Genomic DNA, 20,960 nt, shown 5'->3' with positions numbered 1-20,960 from the left:
CACAGACTATGAACTAAAGCAATCCAATCTGCTCACAGACAAAACCAGTTTTGGAATTGGTGCTCAACACCACACTGAGATGCCTCTTGCAGAGGAGAAGTGGGGTGGGACAAAACTGCTTGCACCTGTGCACCTTTATAGTCATTATTTTAACTACAGATTTCTCTATAGGATTTTATGAGGGAAAATGCAGTAAACATTTTTCAGAATTTAAGGAAAATGGAGAAAATTATATAGTGATAACACTGTGCATTATACCAGCACTATGTATTCAACTGTACTGTGCTAAAGCGACATAATCATACTGCATATGGAGAAAATTATATAGTGATAACACTGTGCATTATACCAGCACTATGTATTCAACTGTACTGTGCTAAAGCGACATAATCATACTGCATCTACCAAATGCCAGACTATTCCAATTCAAACTGCTCCTTTCCTTATGCACCTGGTGTGCTCGTTTTCTGCTCTCCTGATCGCACCTTGGTGGTGGCAGCCTATGAGCACCTGCCAAATTACCTTCAGGAGCCTGAAGGGAGCTGGGAAGGAGGAAGAAATCCAGCTGTGAACTGCAGCCACACAGGCTAGCCAAGGGGCTTCCCCTCAGATGCTGCTTCACACACATTTGTTTCACTACAGTATTTAACAAGATCACAAAGCACCCTGAGACTTGAGTGCAGTCATCTATGTAAAAATACAACTACCTTGCCAAAAAACCCAGCACTTCTTAACACTGGTGATTTATCAAGTCTCTTGATGAGTGCAAAGAGGGGAAACCACTTAAGATGTCTCATATCTGTACAGTTTAGCAAACCACAAATGACTCAGAACAGAAGAAAAAAAAATCCCAGGAATATTAGGGTATGAAGCACATTGATATCTAAGACAGTAACAGAGAAGATGTTAGACTAAACAAGAGGAGCAAATGTAAACATACACAGATTCCCCACCTGTGCTTCAACACACTTCAGCATTAACACGCTGGAAACCGTATGCAAGATACACAAGGCAAAATTTAAAACCTGGCTAAAGCATTTTGAGACTAAACCCAAGCCCCCACCATTTGCTGCTGCTACAGTTGCCTGCACAGGTGGTTCACGACGGCTGAAAAAGCGCTTTGAAAGGGTGAGAGAAACGGGCCGGGTAGCAGGAGTGGCTGGGGGTTAGCCGCCCCCCGGCAGGGAGAGCCCGGACCGGCGGGAGGGCAGAGGAGAGGAGCAGCGCGGAGGGGATGAGGCGAGGCAGGGGAAGAGAGCAGCCGGTTTACCGGAACCTGGAGGATCGAGGTGGCATATAGGAAGGAGAAGGAGGAGGAAATACAGGTGCAGAAGAGCACATATGGAGATGAGGGGGTGGGAGTGGGAGTGGCTGGAAAGGGGGTGGAGGGGAAGAAAATCAGTGTCGGGGGCTGAGCAGTGGGGGCTGGAGGGACTGAGAGGGGGTATATGGGTGCGACACCGCGGTGTGGGATGGTCAGGGGCGGTCCCGAGGGAGAGCAGCCCTAAAGCAGCTGCCGGGCGCCATAGAGCAGCGATGGCGGCGGGAAGTGCCGTCGGCCAATAAGAAGCAACCACGCTCGCAGGAACCAGAGAGAGGGCAGGAGAAGGGGCCATCGCCGTCATGCCTGTCTAGCCCTCGCCGGGCGCTGGGGGGAGCTGGACGCTGCCGTCCCCTGCCGTGGCGCCGTGCTGTCGGTTGCCCGCGTCCGTCCTGTGCCGCGGTGCCGCTGAGGGAGGTGCTAGGTGACCCGCGGGCCCTCTTAGAGCGGGGCCCTGTGCGTTGCCTCCCGCTGTTTTACCTCAGGGGCAGCTGTGCCTGTCGCCCGCCTCTGAGGCGGTGAAGCTTCTACGTCCCCCACTTTAGCTAATGCTTAAAACCAGTTTGTGTTGTCACAGGTTGCCACACGTCTGTGCCTCTTGCCGGTGAAGTAGCCGGTCAGCCCGGTGGAGGCGCGGAGCTGGCCAGGTCGGTCGGTCCCGCGGCCTGGGTGGAGGCAGGCGGCAGCGGAGGAGCGGGGAGCCGCGGTCCCGCCATGGGCTCGCCTTACCCCGTCGCTGCGGCGAGGGTTCCCGCAGCTGGAGGCGCTGTTTCCTTGCCCGAAATCTGGATGGAGTTACCGTCCCTCCGTGTGTAGGGGTTGCGATTGCATTGCAATGCAGTAATGCAAGTGGTGGTCGTGGCTGTGGTGGAATTTATTTACGGTCTTCCGTTTTCTTGGCGCATTTGTAGCGGGTTTAAATAAAAAGATGGCAATGAAAGGGGGCTTTGGTCTCTATTCTACATTGTTTTTCCACTTCTGGTCTTTTTAAATGATCTTCATGAAAATTTCTTTTCATAGGGTCTCAAAAAGCAAAACAGTCCAGTTCACTGAAAGGAAAAATATGTTACTTAGGCTATCTGAAACAATCCTATTTACAATTAATTCGTGTACACAGGATAACTCTCTTCTACGGAATTACCACTGGTTTAATACATAATCCAAAATTATTTACTGCTACAAATCTTTTTTAAGATAAATTAATCCTAATTCTTCTTTTGAATATTTCTGTGACTTAGCTAACATTTAAAATGCAATTTATACAGCTGCTTCATGAGGCTCAGACCTCACTCAGAGGGGAGCTGGGAGACAGTACTGTACTCAAGTGAAGCACTGTGAAAGCTGCAGTTAAAAATATTACACTGTAATCTTGTTTTTTTTCCTTTTCCCAAGAATTTAAATTGTTCGGTGTAGGCAGGTAACTGATTCGAAGTTGTGCCTTTAATTCAGCGGAGATTTGCTATATGTTGTTGATATGGGGTGTGCGGGGAGGTAGGGAACATCAGTCACTGAGCTGAATTCCTGTCTAGTTTACAAATGTCAGGCTAGTAATAAATCCTGATCTATCACCACTTGGCTATTTTTAGTAATTAGATCATGATTACAAAGCAGAAATATTTTTATAATTGATTAAGTTACATAAAAACACTAATCCTTTCTCATTATGGCTTCTTGAATTGTCTAAACACTCAGCACAAGGCCAGCAACTATCAGGAGACAAGAGACACTTAAACTAGTGTATCGTATGACCTTCTGTATTTCTTTGATTTTAGTGTTCTGTTTTCCGTTCTTTGGAACACAGTTTTCCTGAAAAAAACACATGACCATTAATAGGTTTCTCAAAGTTTCTTTGAAGTTGTATCCACAAATAATCATAATTTTTTAATCCTTTGCTACAAGTTTGTTGTGTCCCAGCATAAAGCTTAGTCTTGAAAAGTATCACTAGTCTCAAAAACCTGGATGGTAGGAAGGATTTGGGCTTCTGCAGGGCTACCTGGTTGAGAATGGTGTTAGCTGGTGTGGTGGAGGGATATGAATGATTTGCCTTTGATAGAAGAAAAGGCATTGCTATTTGTTAATTGCATAAAAGACAGTAAAGTCTTTTTCAGGGTTCAGGAGAGGTCTGGATAAGCCATATGTGAGCTGATGTTGATACTAGGATATTCATATATGACAAGTTTGACATAATCTTACTAATATTTTTATCAGAGTTTTTCAAGTTGTTGTGACAGTTGTGGTGTTAGTAGTATGCATGTATGTAAATTGATGCTTAACCAGCAGAACAAGGTTTCCCCAAACCTATTGTGAAATCTGTGTAGGTAAGTACACACATTTGATTGTTTGGGCTCTATAAGAATTAAAACTTTAGAGTTTTCTTGAAAATGTTCTGCTAGGCCAAACATGTTGTAAGAAAATCTTGGCAAATTGCTAGAAAGGTTTTGCTCAATAAGTGTATTGTTTTGATTTTAATAATAACATTAACTCCATGTTTTGGTGGTGTGGGGTTTTTTAATTTTATTTTACCATGCCTGTTGCTTTCTGTAACAATTTGAATATGATTGGTGAGAGCTGAACCTAGCAAAAATAACAACTGTTAATTAAGCTTTATCTAGTCTGAGTGTAACGTGGCAATCACCAGGGTTTCAATTAATTTTCAGAACACTTCTGCAAGGCAATCTGAAGGGGTCAGGATACTCTTACATGAGCACCTCAAAATGCCCAGTAGGTCCAGTGCATCCCAACTCTTTAAACAGATGTACTTCTGCACAGACCTGCCCACGCAGTGAATGGAGACCCTGTAGCCATGCCTATGGATAGCCCTGTTTTTTCAGGCTCTGTTCCTCCATGACAATACCTTTTTTCTGAACTCCTAGCACACAGCACTTCTTTCATGCCCAGCTGACTAAGCCACAACTTCCAGCTACAGTTTGCAATGTCTTCTCTGTAATCCCCTGCCCAGCTCTCTCCACATCTTCCTTACCCGGTCCATGTCCCTATGAGTACCTGTGGACCTTCTCAAAAGATGCAATCTTTTCCCTGCCAGGGTACCTAAATCAGCTGCTTCTCTTCCCCCTCCCACCCTCTCAATCCCCAACTTCAAACCGACCCTGGCTTCCCAAGCACGACTACAGGCTGGGCGAGGAATGGATTGAAAGCAGCCCCGAGGAGAAGGACTTGGGGGTATTGATTGATGAGAAGCTCAACATGAGCTGGCAGTGTGCGCTTGCAGCCCAGAAAGCCAACCATGTCCTGGGCTGCATCAAAAGAGGTGGGACCAGCAGGTCGAGGGAGGTGATCCTGCCCCTCTACTCTGCTCTCATGAGACCCCACCTGGAGTACTGCGTCCAGCTCTGGGGTCCCCAGTACAGGAGAGACATGGAGCTGTTGGAGCGAGTCCAGAGGAGGCCATGAAGCTGATCAGAGGGCTGGAGCACCTCTGCTATGAGGACAGGCTGAGAGAGTTGGGGTTGTTCAGCTTGGAGAAAAGGCGGCTCCGGGGAGATCTAATTGCGGCCTTCCAGTACCTGAAGGGGCCTACAGGAAAGATGGTGAGGGACTGTTTATCAGGGAGTGTAGTGACAGGACAAGGGGTAATAGGTTTAAGCTGAAGGAGGGTCGATTTAGATTAGATGTTAGGAAGAAATTCTTCCCTGGTAGAGTGGTGAGGCACTGGAACAGGTTGCCCAGAGAGGCTGTGGATGTCCCATCCCTGGAAGTGTTTAAGACCAGGTTGGATGAGGCTTTGGGCAACGTGGTCTAGTGGAGGGTGTCCTTGCCCGTAGCAGGGGAGGTTGGAACTAGATGATCTTTGAGGTCCCTTCCAACCCAAACCATTCTATGATTCCCCAAAACTCTGGTCCTTTTCTACCCTGTTTTCTATTGCATACCCTTCAAGGTATAGCAGAGACTCTGAAGTGCCAGCTGGCTCAGTGTTCATAGACACCTACTACCCTGACTCCACTGCCGAGAGCTCAGAGTAATGGTCGCAAACTATCTGGTGAGAAAGGATGGGCAATGTGTGAGCAAACCGATTGCTGTTGAAATGCGCTTTGCACAGATGGTCAGCAAGGGAATGATTGCTTCCTGCCTCCTTCTGCTGAAGAGGAACTGCCTCAATAATAGCATTGGAAAGCAAGAAGTATTTCCTTCTCCAGGTTTTCTGCTGACATTTTCTGTGTTTGGCTGGGTTTCCATCGTACCCAGCTGCTCCTGCTTGGTGATGACAACACTTCCCTTCCATATGACAAGGGGACATCAGGAAAGTGAAGGGAAACGTTATTTTTCTGCTTTCTCCCATCTGGTATAATTAAGTACTTGAGAAGAAGATAAAGCAGAGGTTATATATTCTTGATCCTGGGCAAGTTATATAAAGCTATGCACCAGTTCCCAACTTGCTAGCATGCAATGTTATTACTGTGCTACTGTTACATTGGTTATATCATTAGGGTCCATGACAAAATCTAATCATTCCCCTCACTTATTTTATGTGTGACTTATGTGTGATGCTTCCTGTGTTTGTACAGATTCCAGATGTTACAGGATAGATACAGATAAAATTAAACAGCTGATAGTCAGCTAGTCATCATTCTGTCATACTTTTAGGTAATTAACATGTATATGTTGATAGATTTAAATACCCCCCAGAAGTCTTTATATTAAATTTCATTTCAGACTGAAAATGGAGAATCTCCAAAATGTCAGTTTAGCTGTTTATATTGCCAAGTTTGGCAAAAGAAGGTATGTGTAGCTGTTGAAGCTTTTGGCTGAGCTCTGGTTCATCTAACGCCTGTCTGCTCTGCGCTTGCTGTCTTCTGCAACCAGGGACCTTGTGGGTGGCCACAGGAGAGGGCCCATGTGAGGGTGCTGTTGAGGTCACAGCCAGACACCACTTGTATCACAGGTATTGGTGACTACAGATGGAAAGCATCAGGTTTCCCAGTTATTTCACCATGCAGACCTTTCTATTTCTGCAGCTTCCTGAAGCTTTATTAATTTCAGTCTAAACGTACTTCAGATTCCTAGTGATTTTGTGCTACTTTTGTTTTCCAATTATATGAGAAAGAAACCATTTTTTTCTAGCCAAAGATATAATGAGGAAGAAAAGTGTTTTTCAGTCCATCTCACTTTTACTAACCAAAATTAACTAAATGACCCAAAATTATTTTATTCCAGGTCAATCTAAACAATAATATTTATATTTTCAGTTCTAATAAAAAATAAGGAGAAACTATGAGGCCAGACTTATTTCAGAGACCAGTAGTTTGGACGCTCCCCAGGATGGTGGGAGACCTGGTTTAACTTTGTGCTTCTGACCAGAGGACCAGACCCAGTGGCTCCCATGGGAGCTCTCTAACCACTGGGCTTTGGTGGCTCTGCAGGGGATACTTTTGCTGCTGCTGCCATTGTCCTCCACTGGAGACATTTTTCTCCCCACTGTTTTCTGTCCTCAAACTGAAGCTTCAGTCATCCTTCTGTCTGTCAGGTTCTCTTCCCAATGGTCTCAGTTTCCTAGGGGTTTTGGGGAGCTTGTGGAATTGACTGTTTTCCCTTTGTTTCATCTTTGAATTGTGGTCTCCTGGGTTCTGATTTTTGTTTATTCCCCACCCCAAAAAAACTCCAACCATAACACTTAGTTCCCGAACAGACTACAGTATGGAAGGTTTCTGCATTGATAGCAAAGTGTTTCTAAGCCAGTAGGCCACAAGGGTTCCTCAGGGGCCAGAGAGATTTTCTGAGCTTAGTATAATTTCTAAACAACATTAATTTAACCTTTGCAGAAGAATTTGCTTTAACCTAGAGAAAAATACTTAGGATAATTTAGGCTGTCAGGTATGGAAAATCTAATAATAGGGATCTAAAACAGAACATTGCCACAAATTTGGGTGAATAAAAATAGGACAATCTTTTCTTAGCACTTTCAACAGTACAGAGACCATTAGCAGAATAAGAGGACTGTTATGCCCTATTAACAGATACTGTGGTGGAAAAAGCTTTTCACTGAAAAGCTTCATTATTTTATGTTGCAGGGTAGTGGCTGTTGCTGTCGTCCTAGCCCTGTGTATATTGTCCTCATACAATTTGTACTTTAAAACTATAATAGAATTTTAATCCCTGTTTTATTAAGAGGTTCTTTGGTCTTTTATTTGTTTGCCAAAATATAGCTTGATGTTTTAAAACAAAGTATGATTGACTCTTTAAAAGCATATAGGTAAATCTAATTCAACAGCTGCTCTTCATGCTGCTCGAGTCAATTTACTGGCAGAGTTGGAAGGACCGTACCCTCTGGCCTGTGTTGTGTGTACTTTTCTTGAAGAAAGTAATTGAACAAATGTCTTTCCAAAAAAATCTTTGGTCAAATTGTCTTTAAAACTAGCCATTTTTTGTGACTAATGTGAAGCACCTTGGCTTGAACGGCTTGAAACAAGCATCAGTTCTCTGAGAAGCAAACCTTTCCATGTAGTTAAAACAGTGAGATGTGCAAAGTGAATATTGGCTTTTTAATTTTTTTTCCAGTTGTCTTATTTGCAGAGACTTAGATTATTCCTGATAAAATCATCAATATAAATATAGCTTGTCTTAACTCCTGCAAGTCTGATACAACTCTCCCTTTTTAGTGGAGACCCTATTTTAGAAGATAAAATGTGCATGGTTAATTCTTACAGTTGTGGGGTTTATATATATATATATATATATATACATATATATATAGCCTACAGCACTCCTATTAAAGCCTCAAAATGCAATTTTCTCCTCATAATCACGGAGGAAACTTGTATGTGGACTTCATGGGGCTGAATAAAGCCAGGAACCCAGAGAATGTTCTTGGGAGGGTAAATCTGCTTTCCTTGGTGTACTTTCCCTTTGTTCCCCTGTGGAAGGTCAGCAGGGACACAGCAGAACATCCCAGGCAGCTATGGGTGACAACAGCCTGTAGGAGCAAATGCTCCATGGTGAAGCACCTATTCAGTCTGGGTCTCTGTTGGTGTCTCAAAATCTGTAGCAAAGCCAACAGAGGTTCTCCAAACAGCTGTGGAAATGTTGCTATGTGCAAGAAAAGAGCAGGGGATGCCAAGGGAGGAGAGTTATTTGTGGTTCCCCAGGCTGGACGTCATTTTGCATTCTCACCTGGAGGGCAGCCTTCATCAGGGGGATGCCAGTTCCATGGGGTTTTGCAGCTTATTGTTCAGGTATAATAAATCATCACTAGAAAAATGTATCTAAGAGCTCATCATAGCTATCCAGACAATGTGCAAAGCAAAAAGCAGGGCAACATCTCAAGCCCTGAGGAACCATGGTTACTGACACAAGGGGGGAAAGACTATTCATGAGGACTGTGGTGAGGGAACAGGCCCCTTTGGGAGGGCACCTAGGGCACCTATGAGTTCACCTTCACCATATGGCTGTGCTGATCTAACAGTTCTCCACGGCTGGTGCTCTGGCTTCAGCCTTTGTCCACATACCTGGCATCAGTACTGCTGTGTCTCTGATCCCATGTAGCATGGCACTGATGGGCACGGTCCCATGGCATCTGAACACAGCGGCCAGAGCTGGGTACTGGTAATGGGGTTTGTCGATACCCCCAGGCTCGATAACGGGTGAAGCAGCCTTGGGGTTCGTCCGGAGGTCTAGTTGGGAGGAAAGAATAGGAAGAAGGGCCAGAGGCAGCCTGGACACCAGGCTGCAACACCTTGCAGAGGTTGGAAAAGCTCTTTTGCTTCCTTTTCCTCATATGTGTCTTCAGTTGTTTCTTCCTGAGCATATTCCTTTTCTTTTTTTCTTTCTAGTCCCCTCTGCTGTGTTTTAGTGCACAGTAATCAATTTTTTCTCTTGAATTTATGGAGAATAATTATTTCTCATTAATAGGCTAGTAAAGCAATGAAAAATTTCAAGCACTTTTGTTTATTGATGTGAGAAGGTTCCTAGAAACAGCCTTGTCCAGTTGTACTGCGTGATCTCACCAATTCTGAGTAAACTAACATGAGATTGCAACAAGGTATGTGACAGACTTCTCATCCTGCCAGTCGTACTGCCAGCTTGGAAATGTCAGGGCCTTAGGTGATAACATGAAACACTGTGTCTTGAATATGTGTGTATATATATATATATGTATATATCTTGAATAGCACTTTGAAAATCACACTGATACTTTAAAAAAAAAAAATCTGCTCTGCCTTTTTTGTCTTTAGCGTTGATTACTACTGTCAGCAACACTGTGCCTGCCAGGGAGATAATATTCAAGTTGAAACTGCATTTCTTGTTTGTGGTGGAAAATCCAAAGACTTAAACACCTCTCTTGCAATCAAAGGTGAAGGGCACTGTGGGGTACTGACTATTAGAAAATGAAGAAGCTTCTTATAAATTATAAATAGACTTTACATCCTTTTGAAATGTGGAAAAGCTCTTTTAAGCAATTATTAAATACAATTTTAAAAGTAGCTGTTTGCTCCAGGATGCAAGGTACGGAGGAGCAGCCAGCCGGTGGGATGTGGAGGCAAGGAGGCTGGGGGACAAGGTGGTCTCCCTCTTCCCCTGCCCCTGAGCTCCGTAGCATATTCTGCTGTCCTTAGTTCTCTCCTGATCAGATCTGTCAAATAAAATACTTCTCTTAATTGTAAGCTTATATTTCATTCTGGTTTTACTATCCAGTGCTACAGTCTCCCAATGTGTAGAAAACCAAAAAATGCAGAGTCTTTTGCTTTGAGAAATTACACTTTAAGCATAAGATACTCTTGAAAAAATGAGAACAGAAACAAAAGAGAAGAGAGACAAAAGTAGCAAGATGGTTTTGCTTTTTGGACCATTTAGGATTTTGGCCAGTTCTCTATGGATGGGATTCATCTCAGTACACTTGAGTTGCTTAAAATACAGGCATCTGTTCTAGGTAGAGAACTGGGCTGCCCATAACCAAAGGAAAGCAGTGGGTACCTCCAAAGGGGGATTTATCCCTGTAAGATAAGTATCTAAAGGAGGTGGTAGGGTGGATCCTGTAGAGATCCCTGTCTTTCTCCAGTGACTCTAAAGGAAGCCCAGGTGATTAGTTTACATTAAATACTTTTCACATGGGAAGAATAATCCCAGGCTTGAATTATTTCATTCCTTATTGAATCTTTAAAGAAAACCAGATTTTATTTTTTTTTCTGATGTTTTTCACATTTTCATTACAGGTGAAAAATCCATATACCCAAAGAGACATTTTTATGCAGGATGTCCATCAGAGGAAAATGCATCCCTGTATGGTGCCAGCTGCCTCTCAGCCGGCATCCTGGGGCCAGGGTCTGAAGCATGGCTGGTGCCTCTGCTCCTGCCCTCTTCCCTCACTGCTGGCTGGTGTCTGGGAAGGATATATATGCCCAAGTGCTAGCAATTCCTGTCCTTTGTGTGTATCACGGATACGCCTTGGGCCTAAGAAATGACAACCCTAGGACCTGTGGCGACTTGAAAAATCACGCACCAATGCTATCTGCCCTCGAGCCAGCATGGGACGAGTGATGCATTATAAATCCAGATCCTTTACCAGTGGACAGATTAAGGAAGCAAGAATGAAGTTTCTTAATCCCTGCCTCAAGCCATTTAAAACCTCCTTCTTGCTTGGGGTCCGACATAAATCAAAACACAGGACTGGCTATATTCTGCAAATAAATCTTCCTTGATATTTACTTCTCACATAAATTCTTTGTAACAAAATGTGAATTCCCTACCAAATATGCTAATAAAATGTCAACCATTCTATAATTTAGTAGCATCATACTAACAATACTTTCCTCAGTTACATGTCATTCTTTCAGAGAGCATTTGACATGCTGCTTACACATAAAAAGTAAAATTTATATCTTAATATATCACTTAGTCTTTTATTTCTTAATATTGAAACCACTAAATATAAACCATATGTACAATAATTAATCATGCATGAATATAGACCAAATGCAGATTAAATTAGCCTGAAAAAAGTCTCCCATGAGTAATTTCCACATGCACTTGAGGAAAATAATTCAAAAAATGTGAGTATATTAATTATTTCTGCTAGAGTGAACAATCATAGTAATGGCAGAGGACGCTTAGTACTGAATTAAAGAATGTGTATCTTTTTTTTTTTTCTGAAAGAATAGGACTGACCAAAAGAAAAGCAATGACTAGTTTATAAAACATACTTTGCACATATAAAAAACTTTGTGTTTGAGGATGTGATGATACTTACAGGCAATCATGAATTAAGCCTTACAAGCAGTCAGAGGAGAACTGATAACAAATATGTCACAGCTAAAAATATGTACCCAAGACAACCTGACATTCTGGAAACTGGAATCAAAGTGTCACAGGTTTCAACAAAGACACAAAAACCAGTGGCCAGTTCTGTACATGACTGGTGAACGCCATTTGGAAGCTGCTCCATCACCGCGTTTCCCATGACCGCCCTGTACACCGCACACCACCCTGCCCCATGCTTGCCGCTGTGGGCAGTTACAGGCAAAGCTTGTGCTGAAATGCAAAGCTGTGACTCAAGTTGCCATGCTATCTTTAGCTTTAAATTGAAAAAAAACCCCTAATGCTTACGGCAGCAATCCAGAGCTTGAGCAAAATTTGAAGCTGGCTCAATATGCCCATATGGGTGCAATCACAGCTTTCAGGTAGGTATGTTTACAGTCACCTCAAAACCCCAGATCAGCCCTTCCAGACCGTCTTCACCCCTACTATAAGGAGTTGTCCTTTCTAGCCCACATTCAGATAAATCAGTGCCACTAGACTTCTGATGTTAAGTCGCTGTAAAGACTTTGACGTTTGGTTGCAAACCGGATCAACTGAAGAGTTGTTTGCCAGCACTTTAAGAATCCCAGCCTTCTTTTTTCAGTTGCATGAACTTTTTCTGCTGTGAACTTAACCTGTCACAATTTTCTTTCACTGCACATATTTGCTGATGCCAGAAGCTCCGGCAGAAAGAGTTCACAAATCAAGCCTTTGGCAGGTTGCAGGCTGGGTCTCATTCTCACCTACACCTCGGTGCCTCGGGGGACGCACTGTCTTCTCCAGCTGAACCGCACAGGTATGCCTTTGCTTGCTTCCCTCAGCCGGCTGTGCTCATTTCCAGCTGAAACACTTGGCTGTCTGAAACCCAGGTAAGACCTCTTCAGTATTTAATTTTCCTGCTAAGCATGGAACTAAAGTATGTTGCAGTTTTGCCGGTCCTTGTTTCTCTGTTAAAGTGAGTCACGTTTAAAGAGTATCACTGGTGTTGAACGTCATGGTGTTAGACAGGGTAGGGACTGAGACATAGAACTTCCAAGATTACTCTTAACGTGGATACCTATATTTTACTGCAGTGCTGTTGCAGTTTAAGTCATTTCTGAGCCAGTCCATCATTCTGACAGAGTATAAAATTTAAAGTCCAACTCAGCAGGAAAATGTTTGCTCGGTTTTGCCTCAGACACCGGCTCTGCTGCCAGCTCTCTCTGTATCCAGGGAGCCAGGCGCAGCTGAACGGATGCTCTCCAGCATCGTCTCACTGTCACACGCCAGGCTTTCTGTGGTCGTGGCAGGTGAGAAGAGCTGAAGCAGCACGAAGTGCTGGTGGCCCTTGATATCTTTCCCTGCCTGTGGTTGCTGAAATAGCTGTGTAGATATGGCTGTTGTGTCATGTGCTGTATAGAGCTGCATGAACCAAGCCTATGTGGAGCCTGTAACATCTGAAATGCTTTGAATGCCTTTGCTTTGTTCCCCCTGCTCTGAGGGGGGTTATTTCATCTTAGCTCATTCAGCACAGCGACGGCTGTTTGAAGGTGAGGAACAAGAACAGAGCTGAGAAGGGGCACTTTGGGCACGCTCATGTGGGAATGCCCCAGCAGCTGGAGCTGCATCAGGGTGTGCTGGCCCCGCTGGTGCCTATAGATGGAGAAAGAGATGGAAGGCACAACGATGCGGGGCAGGCTGCAGTTTGGGAGCTCTACTTGGTGGCAGGATTGGGTTGTCTTTTATACCCATGGGTGCCTTCTGTTTTTCCAGCAGAGGTTTTGTGTTGGCAAGTCTTATTTTCCTCCAGGTGAATAGGAAGAGGAAGGATGTGAAGTAAATGCCACAGTGAACCTTCCTTGGGTTCACTCTGAAGTTCCCCTGTACGCATCTTTTGCATTGATGCTGACATTGCCTGTTTTTCCTCACCACACTTTAAGATGCAGTTATAATTTTGTCTCTGCCAAAATTCATAGCACCTGACTTCAGGCATTTCTCTCTGGCGTCTTTGTTAGGACATCGATCTTTGTTTTAAGTCAATGCAAGAAACATGAACCTCCAGAGGAGTTATATCTCTGCAAACAGCCCTGCTGAATTTAGTTAGGATTAAATAGCTTGTATTCAAATACTACAATATTTTTCCTGATAGCATTTTGTTTTTACTTTAAGTGTGAATATGTTTTTTATGGTCTTCTCTGAAAGCACTTGTGAGGTGTCCCTTTGCTTTCATCCCAATTTCAGCACTGAAAATTTTCAGGAGAAATTATTGCTAAAACAAAATCAAACCCAGAGTTTCCTTTTAACCTTTATATTTTTGTTATGGCTCTGTCACTTTACTAAAGGCTAGTTCTGAGTAAGCCTATGTGCAAGGGGTGCCTGGGTGAGGCAGAACACTGGATGAACCACCAGTTCTTCTCTTGCAGTGGCACCAGTTTGAGTTTCACAGGGAGGCATGAGGCTGGGGCTGGCCATCCTGTTACACCTCTGTAAGTACAGATGTTACAGTTATTCAGGCCAATTTTGAAATATTACCATGTGATTTACATATCTTTCCAAGATTTTGTTAGAGTGCTGCTTTTATGTATGTTATTAAGACACACATGCCAGTGAGTCCTTATTCCCCACTCTCCTGCCTGGGAGCTATGAGTGATATGAAACCTTTAAATACAAAGCAAAGCTAATTGAGTAACTGTAATTGAGTCTGAATCAGGTCCTGAAAGGGGCAATCATTATCTACTGACAGCTAATACCACGGATCTGGATAAACAAAGGACAGGCTAACCAAACTTATGCATGGCTTTATACCTAAAGTGTCAGGCTTCACTCATTATCTGAAGTATGCCTGAGCCATAGACTGAAACCTGGCTGTAAAATACTGTATATTTACTGCTGTAATTGCATTATTGCTTCTGGTGTTCTGTGGGATCTTCATGTATTGATTGTAACTTTTTTAACCGCACTTTTTATAACAAGTTGAGCCAAGTAAAGCTGAACAGATAAAGCCTCCAAGGTACCCATTCCTGTTCAGGGTTTCAGGACAGAACTTGTTTAAAAGGACAAGCCCTGTAAGGGAAGACTTAACAGAATGGGGAAAATATTTAAAGTTGTTTCAGGCAAAATAACCCAAAAGATCCTGCAATCGTTTAGAGAATTCAGAATTATTCTGCTTAATTATTAATGATCATTCCATGGTGTTTGAACGGAGGATTCTGGGACTGGACCAGGAGGTTCATTGCAAATCATCAGAAAATCTGGGGGACCCCTGACATCAGTCCTGGTCTCAGTTCCACCACTATAATTTGGAAATCAGCAGAAATCAGCAGAATTAATCCAAATCTGGCTCTGCTCACAGAGTCAATTGAAATGCCTGTGGTTCTGCTGCAGGAGTGCTGGCTATGGGTATGCCAGGGTAGGAAGCATAATAAATTATTGCTCATAGCAGATTGTCATGTTTACTGCACAATAATGTGCTGAGAATTTAAGTTGTAGCATAGATTTGCAATATGCTAGCTCTATTTTTGATAATGATTTTGCAGCAGGTGTGTTCATTACCAGAGCTCTTCAAGATTCTACCAAACGATACTATTAAGGACAGAGGCAAAGGATAATTTAGTTTTCTGCTGAAGTGAGGATGTAACTGATTTTCTCTGGAGAATACTGCTAGGTATACAAAACAATTTCATCTCTCTTTGATTTTCTTTTGCGCTCAGCGCTGATAAGACTCCAGCATGCACAGGATGACTGTGATGCTGGGTCTTGCCACCCGGCCGTTGGGGACCTCCTCCTGGGTCGCAGCAAGCAATTAACGGCCTCATCAACCTGTGGAATGAATGGCCCTCAGAAGTACTGCATTATCAGCTACCTAGAGGTTGGTTTGCTCTTTCTTTTTTAATAAACTGAGCTCTGCTTACTAACAATATTCTTATCTGTAAAAGGAAGATACCCAGACTAGGAAGTTTCTACTGAAGTGGTCTCAGAAAACATCAGACAGCATGGCATAAGCCTGGTGGAAGGCTATGCCTTATCGCAGCACACGTGGAGAGTTTGGCAGTAAACAGCCTCCACAGTGATGTATAACTTCTCAGGAGGGAGAAACATCCATGAGATGCAAACGAGCACAGGGATTTCTGAAGGAGCTTTGCTATGGGGGTCCTTTTCCCACTCATGCCTCAGAGGTGAAGACCACAGTTTGCATGTGCGTGAGTGGTTAGCAGGAGGAGTGCGGTCCTGCAGGCTGTAGGCACTGCCTCAACAGGCCTTTGCTGGAGGACGTGGCCCATACAGTGTTGAGATCTGAGGCAGCCTGTTAAGTGATTCACACCATGTCTTCTCATGTCTTTTCATCTGAAAGTAGACCAGTGTTGATAAAAGCAGAATGCCATTGCTGGCAGAAGGAAAACCTAACAGTGTAGTTGAGTCTTTGGCCATGTGGGTGGGTGGGCAGATCTGAAATGTGGGTGATCAGAGGGATCCCCCTCGCTCCCTGGCCGCAGCAATGGGGGCCTTGGGGGACCAGCGGGTGTGCAGGAGCCATGGGCAGGCAGAAACGGGAATTCCCCTGTTGCATGTCCTGGAGGACTTGGCCCCATTAAGCTAATAAATTGTTGCAAATAGAAATATTTTCGCTAAATACCAGCTGTAAAGCTGAAGAGGAATTTAATAAAACACAACTTAATTTATAAGCATTTGAAAATAATTACAGTTTATGACCTTCTGGCAAAACACTGTGACACATTTACAGTGCAAAGCTCTGCCATACTCAGATGGCACCAAGCACTGCTCCCGGTTACTCATTGCAGCTACAGTTTTCTGCAAAATGTAAATACCTCTTTCCTCTTCCAAAAGAGCCTGTGAGCCACTCTTCACCCTTTTCTGGTTTTCCCCACATTATTTGAACAAGTGGATCCTGGGCAATAACTCCTTGATTGTGCTCTCAGTCTTGGCACTGCTTGGTAGCTCGGCACAAAGAGCCATCTCAGAGACATCGCCTTTCTGCCCCTTAGCTGGATGACTGCCTTTTTTTCCCCTCTTTTTAAGAGGAGATCAAAGAGCAATAAAAAATTAGTATTTTCACTTGCCTGTACTTATCCTTTGAAATATGTAAATACAGACTTATGAAAAGGAACAGCTGTTCCGCAAAAATCCCTGTGATTTAATGCTGCTTCAACTTATCTTGACCCCTGGTGACTGTCTCCTGAAGAGGATGAGAGCTACAAATTCTGCTGCTTTGCAGAGCTTGAGAGATGGAGGCTTATGCTCTGGCAATGTGATCTGCTGTACCAGCTCCCCTTAAATGTGTGTGTCACCTAAGGTGTATCAGAGAGTCCAGCTCAACTTGATTCTCTTTCTCACCAGCACATTGTTGAATACTTGGCTGGAGGCAGGCCAGGAAGCTTTGCATCTTGTGTCTTGCAAAGCCAAGTGCTCTCTTCCTTAGTTCCCCTCCTGATGACCTGTGCCAGGCGTTACGATGAGAGCAAACCTGACTTGTGAAAGTGTGTGTTAGTCAACGTGGCAAGCTGCCAAGAGCCAGGTCTCGGTTGGGATGTCTTATTGAAAATTCAAATTAAAAAAAATTAGACTTTAACTGCTTTGTGTTTGAAAAGAAGCATTGCAAATCATTTTCAGTCTTTAATGTGTCTTATTGTTTCTAAATATAGGTCAAGTGGGTTTTAGCCTTGTGATTGGATTTACTACTTACATATGTTTTGAAAAGAAAAGAAAGAAGACTCAGTATTAAGGACAGTATAAAGCTGCACACTTCAGAGGCAAATGGGATCTGCCAGACTTGCCTTACATGGACATGCATGTGCTTGTCCTTTGGGGCACAAAAAGATTTTTATGGAGCAACCTTAAACATAAGTTGACTGAGCATCATATTGTATGTGTCTGTATAAACCAGAGAGTGGGTGTGCACAGTCCTGCCAAATGCTTTGATAACCTGAGCTCTCCTTACCAGAGCTTTGTGAAATGAGATGACAGAGTATTTTTTTGTATTTCTGTCTCGTCTTCTAAATTGTACATTTGCACATTTGTCAAGTGTAGTATAGAATGACTGAATATAATATATATTTATCGTAATGTTTAAAACACATGAATTATACCATCCCTCTAAATCTATATCTTTTTGTTTATTTAAATGTGAATAATTCCCAGGTGATTCCATAATACAAAGATGTTCCTAATACTTCTTCGTAGATCCTGAGCAGGCCAGGCAGGGTGCCTCTCCACCCGTCCCCTTCTGGGTCATTTCCAGCCCAGCTCCTGCCACTGACTTCCACTTTTTGTTTTCAGCAGCATCCCTGCCAGCCTCCCAGCCAAGGGCACCGAATTTGTGCCTCCTCCTTCAGCTCCCTGTGGGGTACTATTGTGCCCCCTTCTCCCTGCCAGTCCCTGCCAGCCAGGCACACAGCTTGGGCACCACCTTCTGCTTTGGCTTATCCCTAAGTCCTCGCACTCCGGCTCTGCCCAAATCTCATAGAATCCGTCTGTGTAGCACAGCCACCTCTGCCCACCCTGGGCATCCCCCGGTGCAGCCACTGCCATTCGCTTCCCCATGGCACTGTCAGCTGCGATCCCATGCTGCTTGGGCTTCTCCACGTGGCTCAGCCCGGTTCACCTCCCAGCCTGGCATGTTAACCTTGTCTCCCACTCAATCCCCCTCTTATCACTTTAAATAGGAGCTCATTGCCCTCACTTCCAAAGCCTTTTCGCAGACAAAAGCCTCTCCTTCAGCATTGAGATATTGGCTAATCATTGCCACCTTCCTCTTCTGCTTGTTACATTTTCAGACAAGACCCTTTTGTCCTATTGACATCCTGATTTTCCTCCTTTTTAAACTTTTCCAGTTTCCCTATGCCTACAAAAGGCACTGACAGTGGTTGGGGTGGTGGTGTCAGCCCAGGCCACCTACTTTGTACCTGGATCCAGCCTTGCCTTCCATTTGTGTAACAGCACCTGTCTGCTGCTCCTGGCTGGGTCTCCGAGCTGCTAGAAAATGTGCAAAAGAGAGAGGAAAAAATGTATAAATGATTTAGTGAATGTTACTCTTCAAGGCTTCTTCAGATCTTGAAAGATCCAGTCCTCCTTTATATCCCCTCTGCCTCCTCAGTCCTGGCTCTGGCTGAAAGTTTCTACAGCCTTTATGAGACATGAATAAAAGCTGAGGTTTTAAAAAATAAATTTCTCCCAAGAAACTCTTGCAAAGCAACCCCTCTGGCAGCTAAACCCAGAACCAATAGCTTGACAAACTTATTTCTTTGCTCTTACTGAAATTCCTGCTCCACAACTGGAAAAATGTATTGTTTATAGACTACCTGGGGCAAACCGAGGCCAACATTTACTATATGCATGGTTTGTGCATATGATGATTTTCTTGGGCTTGTCCCTCATATATGGAAGCCTGAGTGATTAAAAGCACAGGCGCCCAAAGCAACATGACGGGCTCCAATCTTGCAATGGCATAAACACGTGTACATCCACTGGATCTTTAGACCAGAGACCAAATTAATCTTTTATCCTGCTCGTTTTGTTTTCTAGGCTGAACAGAAGTGCTTTCTCTGTGATTCCAGATACCCATATAATCCCTATACACAGCACAACAGTCACATGATTGAAAATGTTATCACAACTTTTGAGCCCGATAGGAGAAAAAAGTGGTGGCAGTCAGAAAATGGTAAGTTTCTTTGAGAAAATATTACTGCAAAATGTTACTGTGAGATTCATTTATATAATTGGAATGCATCACGTTGCTTCGTGAAGAGATGAAACAAAACTGCATCCATTCTCTGATTCAGTAATGGGGTCATTTAAACCTATTTGTGTGTAACAATATAGGATTTCAGAAATTTTATTTTTCTACAGACAAATTTTAAGCACAGTATGTCCAAGAGCTGGCCAGAGGACCTGCACAGTGCTGTGTTATACACAGTGGCCATGTATCTTTCACAAAGTGCTTTTCAGGGAAATGTGATTTGTGGCAAAAGGTACATTTGCCTACAGCTGTGTAATGACAGAGTGTGTAAAACACAAATATCCATTAAAAAAAATAAAAGTGCTTGCAGTGTAAAGCCTGAATACTTTAGGAAATAATTAAATGAAGCTTGGCTATCAACACACTTATTGCCACATGTTAATTTTGTCACAAGCTTCTCTGTAGTAGTTCTTCATTGATATCAATTTATATATTCTTACAGCTTCTCTGTGAAGGCATGATAGGAGGAATAGCATCTACTCTACTTTATTTGACATGTAGTGAATATGTAAAAAATATTTGACTTGTTGGAAATTAAGGCATAGAAAAATTAAGATAATTTTGGGTATCCAACTAAAATTCATAAGCCTTGTTTTTTCATGTAGTTTGGCAAGGAACTGTCACCAGTTTTGGACATCAATGTCAATAAAGCTGTGGGCCAGCTCTTAGAGGATCTTTTCTTGCTCTCACCATCTTTCTTCTGGGATGAGGTCTCACGCACAGCCTGGTCAGCAGGAGTCCTGGGATGCTGTGTGCATATGTGAACAATGGGGATATCAGCTGAGCTCCTGCAACTCTCTACAAAGAATGTGTGAATTGTGGGGGTTTTTTCCATACTTGTTGCAATTTTGTAAGATGCCTGGTGGGATAGCTCTGCTCATGACAATTTCAGGTCTGGCAGTATAGAAGGGTTTAACAGACCTGTTTAGCATGAAGAAAACCCCATATTTTTATTTGGTTTCATTTTTTTTTAGAAATAAGCAAACTATTTGGATGGATTTAAAAAAAATCTTACTGGATACAGGAAGACTGTCGTGGATGAAAATATTTTGACATGTGCTGGGGCAGGGTTGCACCACCACAAAGACGTAAACCTAGAACCTTACCATCACCATCACTTACAGTCCAAATGGTCTGAACAGGACTTTTAACCACCTCCTGCAGTCTCAGTGACATGTGGCATTGCCAGTGCCAGTGCCGGAAAGGCAGCGCATTGCATTGCCTCCGAAAGAGAAATCCAGCTGCATGCCGGGTTTGTGTGCAGGGGATGCCCTAAAGAGCCTAGCTGCTGTGCTGGAAAAGGCATCTTTAAATTCCCCACAGGAGAGCTGTCTCAGCACCCCCCCTCCAAAGTGCACACTGTGCTCTTCACTTCATTTTCATTCTCTTTTCAGGTGTTGACCATGTCAGCATTAGATTGGACCTAGAAACTTTATTCCAGTTCAGCCATCTTATCCTGACTTTTAAGGTATATATTTTACCAGAGCTTTTATGTAATGTTATACACTAATTACTTAACCGCAGGAATAAATTGCTTAGAGGGGCAGTGAAAGCTCCATCTTTAGAGGTTTGTAAGAACAGGTTAGATAAACACCTGTCAAGTATGGTTAAGTTATAGTTGATCCTGCCTTAGGGGAGGAGGATAGACTGAACAGCTTCCTA

General features: G+C 43.4%; 1 protein-coding gene across 1 annotated transcript in view; it reads left to right on the top strand.

The window, feature by feature from the left end:
- Nucleotides 1-11,452: 11,452 nt before the first annotated feature.
- The window catches only part of LAMB4 (laminin subunit beta 4), a 43,157-nt gene continuing 33,649 nt past the window's right edge, over nucleotides 11,453-20,960 (top strand). Inside the window, exons 1-4 of the mRNA XM_054841717.1 lie at nucleotides 11,453-14,031; nucleotides 15,256-15,413; nucleotides 19,085-19,220; nucleotides 20,693-20,766. Of these exons, the coding sequence (XP_054697692.1) occupies nucleotides 13,998-14,031; nucleotides 15,256-15,413; nucleotides 19,085-19,220; nucleotides 20,693-20,766 (402 nt within the window). The 5' untranslated portion in view covers nucleotides 11,453-13,997. The remainder of the gene's footprint in view (nucleotides 14,032-15,255; nucleotides 15,414-19,084; nucleotides 19,221-20,692; nucleotides 20,767-20,960) is intronic.

Source organism: Grus americana, chromosome 1 (genome assembly GCF_028858705.1).
Source record: "Grus americana isolate bGruAme1 chromosome 1, bGruAme1.mat, whole genome shotgun sequence".
Taxonomy (NCBI): domain Eukaryota; kingdom Metazoa; phylum Chordata; class Aves; order Gruiformes; family Gruidae; genus Grus; species Grus americana.
Note: the sequence above shows the minus strand (reverse complement) of the source record. Positions and strands in the feature narration are given on the sequence as shown.